The 12,269-nt window shown below is 39.8% G+C and overlaps 1 protein-coding gene across 1 annotated transcript; it reads right to left on the bottom strand.

The window, feature by feature from the left end:
• Positions 1-218: 218 nt before the first annotated feature.
• Positions 219-8,397, bottom strand: LOC127354622 (nephronectin). The gene is made up of 7 exons (XM_051384637.1): positions 8,197-8,397; positions 6,149-6,273; positions 4,771-4,863; positions 4,517-4,639; positions 3,839-3,958; positions 1,880-2,014; positions 219-1,193 (listed from the first exon to the last, which is right to left on the bottom strand). Exons 1-7 carry the CDS (start codon positions 8,271-8,273, stop codon positions 985-987), a joined length of 882 nt encoding a protein of 293 aa, XP_051240597.1. The 5' UTR covers positions 8,274-8,397; the 3' UTR covers positions 219-984.
• Between the last annotated feature and the right edge of the window lie 3,872 nt (positions 8,398-12,269).

Below are 12,269 nucleotides of genomic sequence, written 5' to 3'. Positions count from 1 at the left end.
GAGGTTTCCAGACAGCTGCTGACAGACAAAGATTCTTGGTATTTGGTTGGTCTGACCTGTCTATGCTCTCTTGCTGTGTGGTAGTCTGCCCTGTGTGTGACTTAGTAGGTTTGAAAACATTCCCTGTGGCATAACAGAGGAAGATAAACAGTGAGGTATGAAAACATCAGTCTGTGTTTTAGCAGTGTTTCAAATGCCTCGACATTGACTATGTTGAATTTGTCGATAGATTTTTAATTTAAAATTCAGAAAAATAACATCATAACAACCCTTTACAAACACATCATATATGGTAGAGTTACAAATCACAGCAGATATCCTTTCACAGCATTTTGTTTCACCAGCCAAGGTAGCAGAGATACAGTATCTACCCTTATCTATCCACCAGAGGTCAGCCTTTTATTGACAAATTCTTAGGAAAGTCTCAGAAAACTGCTTTTTTTCATTAAGAAAACTTGCATTTAATGGCATATTTAATAAATTACCAGCAACTGATAAGAAGTATTTAAAATGTTGTGCAGCGTTTCACTGGACAAAGTAGATCCCACGTGCAACAGGGGTGGTGTTTCTGTGACACTGGTGATGCCAGCGCAAGGAAAACCCTTCTGTCAACATAGTCCATTTGGGCTGAAGCACACAAGCAAAGTACAGAGTGTGGTCCCGTTGCAGTGTATTTCCTAAATGAAGGGTTCTTTCAACAGACATCAAACAGGCAACTAATGGTGCTTGGGTATTCCAGGTTTTTGCCTTGCTGGCTAGGAAGAGAAATAACAGCCTTGAACAGAAAAAAACGCCAACAAGGTTTCCAGTTGTGTTGAAAATTATTATTACTTTACAAAATACTTGGCATAACAGCAAGTTCTGAGAGTGCTGAAAACTTCCTCGCCTCTATTAACCATTTTATTAACCCGAACACCTCTTCAGTTACCCTCTAATGTTGCGTGTCCCTTTTCATTTGAGCCACGTAGGTTGCAAGAAGTTGCTCTAAGATGAAGGTTGCATGGGCTTGGTCCTTTTGAGGAGTTTGTAATTGAAGTACATGATAGCCTTGGACTGTGGGGCTCTCTTGGGCCAGCAGGTGCGTCCGTTGCCGAAGTAGTCCTCCAAACACTGGCAGGTGTAGGAACCATCTGTGTTGACACACTGAGCATGGCGGCTGCACCGGTGAGACCCAATTAAACATTCATCCTTATCTGTGGGGAGGAGAAGAGGGAACTGTTTAGACACAAGGAATGTTTGTCAGATATTTAATCGTTTCTTATCAGAGTGAGGCTGCTTCATAGCTAAGTCATATTAGATGGAGGGTATGGAGAGAGCAAAGGGTTTGGAGAACGGTCTCTTTCAAACCTGCTCGAGAGATAATTTTGCAATGCTCATCACATGGACCAAAACAAAAACAGCTCGTGGGTGAGCCCACCGCTGAGTGGGTGAGCTATGATTATGAGTGCTCATCAAATAAACATGGTCTCTGGATCCTCTGCTGCCAAAGCACATCTTCACATGATCCCTCTCGCTGCCAATTAAGACAGATGAGGAGAACATGTGGAGCTGTGATCCATTTATTTAAGTAATTTACAGGATTGGACATGGAACCGCTCTGAATGTGGCTTAAAAAAATGTCATACTAGGGCGTTGCTGTGGCCTAGTGGTCTAAGACTCATTAGGCGTTGATTCTTGTGGGGGGACTTCTGTTGCATGATATCCTTGTTACTCTTTCCCCTGTGTTTTTTTTATGTCCAAATGTTAAAAGAAAACCTCACACATGCCTTAACATTAAAGCACATAAATACAGGAGCATGTATACCACCATTTTATGAGATTTCATTAAAAACATGTGTCCATCTGCTTAACAACAATGGGGAAGTACTGAAGACCACACCTCGACACTGCAGCGAGCCCTGGAGTGTCCCCATCACAAAGCCGTCTTGGCACACACACACAAAACTGCCGAAAGTGTTCTTGCAGGTCCGCCGTGGTGGACACACGTCAGCATCCCGCTGACACTCATCTACATCTGCAACACAACACAAACACGTGTCAAAGACCACCAAAACATTTGGCTAATTTCGTTGCACAACAGTCAAAAAATTTTGGCCCTCCTTGTCCACACAAACCAGCTCACCTCACGCATAAACACACACATTCACACACACACACACACACACACACACACACACACACACACACACACACACACACACACACACACACACACACACACACACAGACCAAACCTCTCAAGGACAAGCTGCTTAAATGTTTGTCTTCACTCAAAACAATAATTACCTTCAAAAAGACACGAGAGGCACAAATGAGTACCTTGACCTTGCGACTGCGTCTTTGTACTGAAGCTTTGAAAGGTGCACTGCTGTTCATAAACAAGGAATGACCCAAGCACACAAATCTTTCACATCAGGTGTGCAGAACGAAGACCTTTGTGGCGTCTTCTGGACTGTATTTACTAATAATGACACACAAATATAGTAATTGGTTCTCTAAATTTATGTCAGTTGTGACAATGGCCTGAGTTTCAAGTCTCTCACAGACACACACAGCTACATCTATCTTTTTTAATGTATGGTTACTTTATCTTGTCAGGATATAAATATATTTTTTCATACCTCTGTCCAAATGACAACAGATTGAAGACAATAAATTACAGAAAATACCCAATAAACTGCCTTACTCCCTTAGCAGTAGAGAAATAATAGGTTTTTTGATGTAAGAACCAAACTTTACTGCTCCGTGTACAGTTCTCCGTATACTGGTCCTAGACTACTTTAAACACAGTGCATACTTTGTGCATCTGTGAGGCAAAAGCTATGATTTCTCTCCGTTTTGGATGTTGAATCGTTCCCAACGAAAACTGTCCCACAGTGTGAAAATATCTTAACAGCCGTGAGAGAGGCTGTTGAAGGCTTGCTTCATTACAGGACAGGAGGTGTCTGCTGCTGAGGTATTGGGGGGGGGGACTTCAGTCATAAAGTGTTTGGACAATGCGGAGAGACTCCATGGTATGCTTTCCTTTACACAAGGTAATTAAAGGCTTTTTACCATTGGGTGGACAGACCCAGTGGAGAGGTGCCATGGGTAAGTTCACTGCAGGTAGTTAACATAATGTGCATGGGAAGCTGTGTGCATCACCTGTTCTAGAAATAAAGCCAAATAGAGAAGATCTGGCTCGGCATAAAGGTAGCAACAACAAAGCACAAATTAAAACGGAAGTAATAGAAGTGCAGTGTCTAGATGGGTGAGGAATGTTGTGATTCACTATATCGCTGTTGTCAGTGCATGAACTTTCATAGGTGACCGGGAACCTTTTTAGGAAATTAACCTGAATTTTGATGAATTAGGGACACAATTGAGACATCCAAGTTCCTTCCATTAGTATTTATTTGGAGTTGTGTTTATTCTCATTTGTTCTCTTACAACCTATGAGAAAAATACCTATTTAGCTGCTAAATGCTCCACTATGTTCACAAGCTTTAGTCACAAACTTTGTCAGCTGTTTGGACCGGAGTAGATATTGTACAGTGGACTTTTACACCAAAACAGTAAAGCTGTGAGCAACTAACCAAAACAATCAGCTGAAAGGCACCAAATGCTCCCAGATCAGAGGGGTGGTTTCATCACTACAAGCTGAGCAGTGCCTCTTTCATAGCCTGAGCCCCCACACTAAATAATAACCCCTACCTGGGAACAAGACTGAACAATGAAGTGAACAGTTCAAGCTTACAGTATGAAGAAGCATGAAAAAGCACTGCAAAACAAGTGAGGCATGTTTCTACAGTAATTCAGCACAGTTATGAGCTGAGGGGTGTTTCTGAGGAAGCATTACCTTCACAGGTCTTGTTGTCAGCGGCCAGGTGGAGGCCGGGGGGACACAGACAGCGCACCGCTCCCCCTCTCTCCATCTGGCAACCAAACTGGCAGCGCAGGGAGAAACATGCGGCTTCTCCTGGAAGACAGACAGGGAAACACTGGCTGAGGATCGGTCAGAGAAATAGGCCACTGGATCACCGCTGAGAGAACACACACACACACACACATACACACAGACACACACACACACACACACACACATTCACACACTCATACCACCACACACACAGCAAACGCACAGTCTCTGCAAAACTGCGAGTGGTAATGAAGCCATAAACAACAATGGTGACCAAACACACCTTAAAAATAAAAATCAGTACCTTACATAAATCATTAATTTATATTTTTTGCCCTTGAAATACCCTATCACCCTTAAACTTTGTTATGATATCACTTTCTATAATATAAACTGTGAATTTATGTCATAAACATTTATGTTATCCTAAAAAGGTGTGCAAACCGAGTACCAAGTACTTCAGATACTTTAACCTCCTATTATGGTATAAAGATGGCAGAAGGTTTCTTGTGGAAAACATCAGAAATATAATCCACCAGTTTACAGATTTTCTTAATTTGGGTTTTAGATACTGGAGTGTAAGTTTTAAATGTTCTGTTTGAACAGGAAATTACTCACTGGTACAGGTGTATCCATCTGCACTGAGTGTGTATCCAGGTTCACAGTAACAGCGATAGCTACCGTGTGTATTCATGCAGCGCTGGGAACATGGTCTCTCCAGGAAACCGCACTCATTCACATCTGGAGTCAATATGAAACATTATTCAAACAGCAGATAGAAATCCTCGCGGTAAATGATGCAGGAGAACTCAGGTAATGGTTAAGAAATTAGAAACATAAGACTGACAATGATTTTCTACATTATACTCTACCTTCATCACACTGAGGTCCTTTATATCCTGTGGAGCATAAACACTTGTCTCGTCCCACGCATTTTCCATTTGCACATGACTTCTTGCACACCGCTGAGGAGGAAGGTAGACACAGTATAAATCAATTCATGCTAACATCATTGACTTTTGTACCCTGGTATATGATAAGATCATCATTATAGCATGGTACAACTCTCCTTTTATCTCTGTTTTGGTCTCAACCAACTCCTGAGGGAAATATTTGATTCATTAGCTGCTAAATGCGCCACTAAGTTCACCAACTTGTTGCTAACTTTGTCTTTCATTTGGTGGTTGTGTGTCTCTGAGCATGTAAGTATGACATTCACTCACCTTTTAACTCTATTTTGGTCTCCACCAGGCGGCTCTTTGGCTACCGATTGCTCCACTATGTTCCCTACCTAGTCAGTGACTTTGTCTGTTTGTCATTTGGTGCTGAGCACATAGCATACAATGGTTTATTGGAGCTTTTTCACTGAAAACAGCTGCCTGCTGCAGCTTGGAACAACACTGATGAGCGGTGAGAGTGAACAAAAACAAGTTGTGGGCCGTAAACCAAAACAATGAGCTAAACAATGCTACGGTGCTCTGTAGAGCTGACGGGAACTGCAGAGTTGGATGATGGTTCTTTGCATATAGTTGTTTGATGCATTGATTAATATTGAGTAGTGCAGCTTTAAATGTAAAAATACTAAATCATAAGTAAAAATCTTGCATTTCAGTTCTAGCAAAGGTACAAGAAGTGTTATCAGCACAATATACTTGAGTTTTTAAAGTAAGTAAGTAAAGCTTAAGCAGAACATCCTGTTTCAGAGTTCTATATAAAACACTGGATTATTACTGATGCATTCATACGTAAGTAGTTTTTCAAATTTTGAAGCTGGTGGATTTTATTTTACCTACTTTAGATAATGTTGGGAAGTGTAATCTCTAACAAGGCATTGTATTTTATAAACTCATCACATGTTCTTGTCACACATGTATGTAAACGCTTAATTTACAAAATTACTAGTTACTAAAGCTGTCAGATAAATGTAGGGGAGTAACAAATACAGGATTTCCCTTGAAAAGTAAGTAGCACAAAATGGAAAGACATGAGTAACGGATAAATAATTGTACTTTAGAGTAGTATTTTAGTGGATTCCCTTATTTACTTTCCACCACTACTGATTCTTATGTTGGTATCTTAGTATTAAAGAAAAAACTATATATGAGGAGAATCAGAAATGCAAGAATCAAATCTCCCTCACATTTATTTCCTAATATCTGTTGTTCTTCTGAGATGCCGTACTGATAACCTGTGAACTGTGGGTAATGTGTCATTGTAGTTGTGCTATCACTGAATCACACATTGACTTACGCTGACAAATGCCGCTAACATTCTTCCATCCCAAACAACAGGAAGTAGTCTGACCGTAGCTGCAGAGCCCTGGCAGTGCATGACCCCGAGTGTGCTCCAGCGCATCCTCCACTGACCTGTGGAGGCTGGGACAAAAGGTTATCAGACCATTAAGCATCTTCAAGCCTTCAGGGCTTTAATTTCAGACTGATGCCCTGAAAGAAGGTGAAACATTTAAATATTAGAAAAGCATATATGTCTGCTATTCTCCTGCCTTGCATGTAGCTAGCAGCGAGCTAAATCAACACACTTCTAATAAAGGTTGTAGACAGCAGGCTTTAAAGTTCAGCATTTAACCAGTTCAGTGATAGTCATCACAAAAACAACAATAGTTAGACCAACGCTATTCCAAAAATGAAAGTTATATTTAAACTGTATTCACAAAAGTATATCTTTATGTCAGTGCTAGAAAGAAACAAATGATCACAGGTGAAAGATCAACATTAGGTCACCAAAGGAAGTACAACGCAGTAATTAATCTAGTAAACACACATGAGTCCCTAGTTCACTCATTCACCACCTCTTATGTAATAAACACTTAGTAGTTTACTCTAATAGTGAGCAGTAAATTGAGATTTCAGATGCTTATTAATCACCGGCATTTAGCATCATTACTGACAGGTTCTTATATTACGTCAGAATTCAGAAAGAGGCACTCAAAGAAAATTGAGGTAAATGTTACCGTGTTATGCGAGAGTAAACAGTGTTTAACTTTGTGCCATAACAAAATTATGTATTTTGCAAATCCCTGAACCAAACATGATAATAACACAGAATAGGTCTACCTCTATGTTTTGATCAAAGATTACAATGATACCATATACAACATCACAAGCTGTTCAGGTGAATAGTTGTTGTGAATTCAGTGACATTGTGAGAAAGAAATCACAATATCTGAGAACCTAGGCTGGACTTAATGATATCATGTCCGTTGTTTGCATGTTTTGTAGTTTTATACTACATACAAAATACAAAAGTGCACTTTAAAGAGACTTTATGATGGCTTAATTTCTGAAAAAGTAAACATATTACCTCAAATTTGGCACAAACAGTAGGCTATCATCTGGACTATACATAACAGTGGACTAACAGTTAGCTAGTATGTTGTATTATCAACACATTCTTCAGACAGCTAGTACAGTGGCTAGGATAGTTCATACTGTAAAAAAAAAACAAATCGCAAATAATGAATCAACAATCAGGTGTGATAAAAAGGTATGCCCAGATAAAAGTCAATATTTGCTTGATCCCATAATGTAACCTTTTTTTGTCTTTGTTTTGTCTTTGCAGATGCAGAAAAGACTGTTATGACTGTACAGTGAGAACAATAATCAGGAGACAGATGTAACGTAAGTCCTGACACAATAATGATTTATTATATCCAGACTGCAAAAACAAAAATAGATTGAAAATAAAATATAATAAAAGCAATGAATAACAAAGGTAAATCAAAAGATTTAAGAAATAGGGATTAAATGATGATTAAATGAAAAACAATCCCATATTCAGATAAATATCTCATACATTTTATAACTTACCAGGTCTTTTGAGCACATTGACTCATATACTGCAGCTGCATACTGTAACTACTTATGAAACACCTCATTCCCATGCATTCAGCAAAAAAAGTCCTTAAATTCTAAGCAGTAATAATTTCTCCCTCATTAAAATCTGCTGTCATAAACAAAAGTGCAATAAACTACATGGCCTACAGAACCACTAAACAAGCTTCATTCAAAGCTGCTGTTAAATCTCCTCACACCCACACTGCAATCAGAGGCTATTAAATGATTAGACACAGGCCAAGTGGGTTCATTTCACATCAGCTCACACTGTACTGGAAGAGTCCTGCCTCAATAGTCTATGTGGGAAAGATCCACACCCTTTCCTTTTTTAAAGTTCTTGTTGTCTTTATAGATGAACAGAATTTAATTGCTCTAGAATATTGGGTTACCATTTTTTTAGCAGCAAAAAAAAACCAGATTCATTTCTAGAAAAGGCTTTCTTACCTGCTCTGATGATGAGCCATGGAGAGTGTAATGAAATGCACCATCACCACAAAGACCTTTTGGCTTATTCCAATCATTTTCTTCTACCACAGTTTCTATTATAACCCTTTAAGTTCATATTAGCCGCCTCTATCCCCCAAAATCTGCTCCCCGTCAAACGAGACGCTCGATTCGTGATGTGTGTGTGCGTGTTTAAGAGATGCAGATGTCTTCCGTGCAAAAGGGCATTTAAGTGTGTGTGGCTGTTTGTTTGAGGAGTGGAGTCACATGGTGTAATTGTAGGGTGCTGAGAACAAGAGGTGTGACAGCTCACCTGGGTGCAAACACAGACAGAGGAACAGACAAAGAGAGGCAGGGAGAACAACAAAAAGAGACAGATAGAGCAAGAATGGAAGTACGAGAATGCAAAGAACTGAAAAAATATATCAGTAAAGTTCAACTTTCAAAGGAACAGTTTGATAATTGTGGAAACACGCTTATATCGTTGTCTTGCCCAGAGTTAGATGAGAAGATTGATACCATTCTCATGTTTGTACATCAAATATAAAGCTAGAACCAAAAGGCAATTAGCTTAGCTTAGCTGAAGACCTCACAGCGACAGCAAGACTCCAGGAAATCACTGAAATTATTCCAGCAACCTGCAACCTGACGATTTTATGTTCATTAGTGAGCTTTAGAAATGCTGGTGTGCAGATATTTTAAACTTTGGACAGAGCCGTTCTTGCTGTCTGTCTCCCCCTGCTTCCAGTCCTTATGCTAAGCTACGCTAATTGCCCCTTGCCTCACATTTAGCGAACAGGCATAAGTATAATATCCGTCTTATAAGCATATTGTGGAACTGTCTCTTTAAACTAACATGATTTTTCAAATTGAGGCCACATTTTAAAGATACACTTCATTGTTTTTAACCATATTTTAACCAGATGAAGGATTTTAGTCAAGCTTAGCTAACATTAGCAGCGGCTCAGCTTGCAGCTCCTCCGGGACGCCTTTCAGCCACTGAACGGTGATGGAGAAACTGCTTTATTCAGTGTTTTTACCGGTTTTAATCACCGGGTCTGTTCGTTTTGTAGACGATGAGACCTCTGCGGCTACTTCGACTCTTGGTTAAGGACTTGTGAACAATCAAACACTGAAGAAATCCTAACCGGGGGAAGCGAAAGACTCCCATGATCCCACGCTACTTCACAACATCATCAAACTTTCTTTTGATGAAATTACATATGGCATGTTTAAAAACCCCAGAAACTGCTGTATGATATTATTATATATTAAATTATGACTTTTTTCTCTTTTAACTTGCTTGCTTGTTACATACTGTATCAAAACATATACAGTAAAATGTTTAAAAATAATAGAACAGAATAATAAATTCAATCATTTATAAAAAGTGAAAGACAGACACAGATGAGGACTAAGTGTTTTCCAAAACCTGGGATTGCGATCTCAGGGTCGGAAATAACTGCTGGCAGCCTCAGAGGTGGAGTCTTTGAAGCCTTAACTATTACCAGCACTGATCAGAGTGCAATCAGTTGTATTAAGCTCAAAGGCGGAGTCCATGTCTGGACGCTTGGTGGTCCGCTCACTATGCAAAATCACACACCCACCCACCCACACACACACACACACACACACACACACACACACACACACACACACACACACACACACACACACACACACACACACACACACACACGTCTTGCCTTAACACTACATCTGTTTGATGAATGAACATCAGCTGTTAAAAAAGTCTTTTATAAGTTGATGTCATGTGTTAACCTCCCTACAGCTCCAGGGGAGGGCCCAGATCAAACTGATTATACCCATCCCCACCAAGGCCAACATTATTCTGCTTGTTTAGTCAGTTTACAGCAAACCAGACTTTTCTGTTCTCAATCGACACTTCAATTTGTCTGACCCCAAAACAACAAATGTCACATATTTGGCAGGTTCCTCCAATCCCATTTGGCTAATTATGAGATTACTGCGGGTAGGTGGCCCCAGGGTGCCACCACTGCAGATGAGACCATAGCGTACTCAGACTTCAAACCACACAGTTTTTATATTCTACCAATCATGCTTGTAGAAAAATGTGATTGTATGAGGTGCTGGATGGCAGGAAGGAACGTGTGGTTAAGGGTGACTGAAAATTGAAAATTGTTGTGTGTAAAACTTTAGTCTTAGTTCATTCTCAACTGTGTCTCTCTTTGTCCACATACACACAGCCCCCCTTCCCTCCCTTAACCCTCTATCTTGGATGGTTTTTGTCAAATGTGTCACCACCACACATCAGCAAGTGAGGTGGAAAGAAACCATAAAATGGCTGTGCACGGTCTGCCTTGAATTAGTGCCAAACCTCACTCCGTATCTGTCATAAACGATACAATTAAACCTAATCCTGCCTGCCAAAGAGGAAAGCAGTGAGGGAAATGGAGAAAAAAAAAAGAAAAAGAAAGTGGCCGTCAACAGTAAAACAGAATGATAAACGTTGTCGGTGCTAGCGCAGTGTGTGGCAAGTGCAGGACAAGTGTGTGTCTGCTCTCCGCCAAATCTGCAGATCCTCCACCTCCTTCTCTTTTGAGCACATTAGAGGTGTAACACATTGGTGGTCTTTGATTCCTCAACTTGAAAAAGGATGCCCCACAAAGAGATCAAATGTCATTTACTGACTTTGCCTCTTTCTCACCCCCACCTGCTCAAAAAATATAACATATCCATCATAAATGATGAGGTTGGATTGAATCCCCTGATGTGAAAATACGATTCCTGGAACAATGTTGGTGGTCAGTCACCCAGGCCTTATAGACAGCCCTTCTGCTCTTATTAAATCCTACTTTTTCATAATAATAGTGACATGCGGGTGTACCGCGTGACAAATCAAATTTTCATGAAGAATATTTGCTTTTCAGATCTTGCCAACACAGATAAAAAAAAAGACCACCAGTGTACTGGAAAGTCAAATTAAATTTAATTGTATAACTGCTGATTATCACTAATGGCTTAACTTCGATTAACACTTGAGATTTATCGTTGTAGATTTGCTGTTTTTGGTGGGGGTTTTTTATGTTCTGTGTAGTGAGTCACTTAAATGTTCACACTTTAAGGATTTACTTGCAAAGAAATAGAAAGATGGAAAAGTATTACACAATAAGCTGTGAAAGATGGACAAAATATATAAATGTTTATACTAGTGAACACCAAATTCCTAAGAGGAAACTGAGTATTGAAATGAAAAATGTTTTTAAAGGTCCAGTGTGTAACATATTCATAGGTATGTTTTTATTAGTGTATAATCACCTGAAAATAGGAATCGTTGTGTTTTCATTATCTTACAATGAGCAGGTTGCTATCCATTGAGTCCGCCGTGTTGAACCACCATGTTTCTACAGTAGCCCAGAATGGACACTTTAGAAAGGGCCTTTCATGTTTTGTCTAGTTTCTCCTGTACACCTCACATTTCATTCTCATTCCCAGGTCAGCAAATACAGACACGAGTGGTTTTCAGTTAGGTGCAATCAGCAACTTCACCACTAGATGCCACTAAATCCTACACACTGGTCCTTTAAAGCTGCATTATGCAAAATATTTTGTATTTACACTGAGCCAGATCATTCCTATGGCTACACTGCCAGTACCACTGAGAATGAACACCCCACTCTATGGCACAACACAGCTTTCTGTCTCTTTTCTGTCAGTTTTCTGGACTGACATTACCCCCAAAAACAACGCCACATCATTTAAAACTGTGGGCAGCTGCTCCCTGCACAGGAGCTGCCGAGCTGGCAGCGCAGAAGTAAACAAGAGACTGGTAGAGAACATTTTCTGCTGTTTGACTCATAGCAAGAAAGGTACACTGTATCTCTCATGGTGAACACACCATTCTGTATCCATGCATTCACATGAATAGTTTCGAATGCATATGAAAAAGTGTAAAAGCACATCTGGTTCTGATACACATGTAAGTTTACAATATGAATATATGCATGAGTGTATATGTAAAGCACATATTGGCCTATACATGTGTACCTATGCATGCTGTTTTCTCTATTTCTTGGCAAAAAATGCAATAA

This window comes from Dicentrarchus labrax, unplaced genomic scaffold, assembly GCF_905237075.1.
Source record: "Dicentrarchus labrax unplaced genomic scaffold, dlabrax2021, whole genome shotgun sequence".
NCBI lineage: Eukaryota > Metazoa > Chordata > Actinopteri > Moronidae > Dicentrarchus > Dicentrarchus labrax.
The sequence above is the reverse complement of the archived record's forward strand: the minus strand, read 5'-3'. Positions and strand labels throughout refer to the sequence as shown.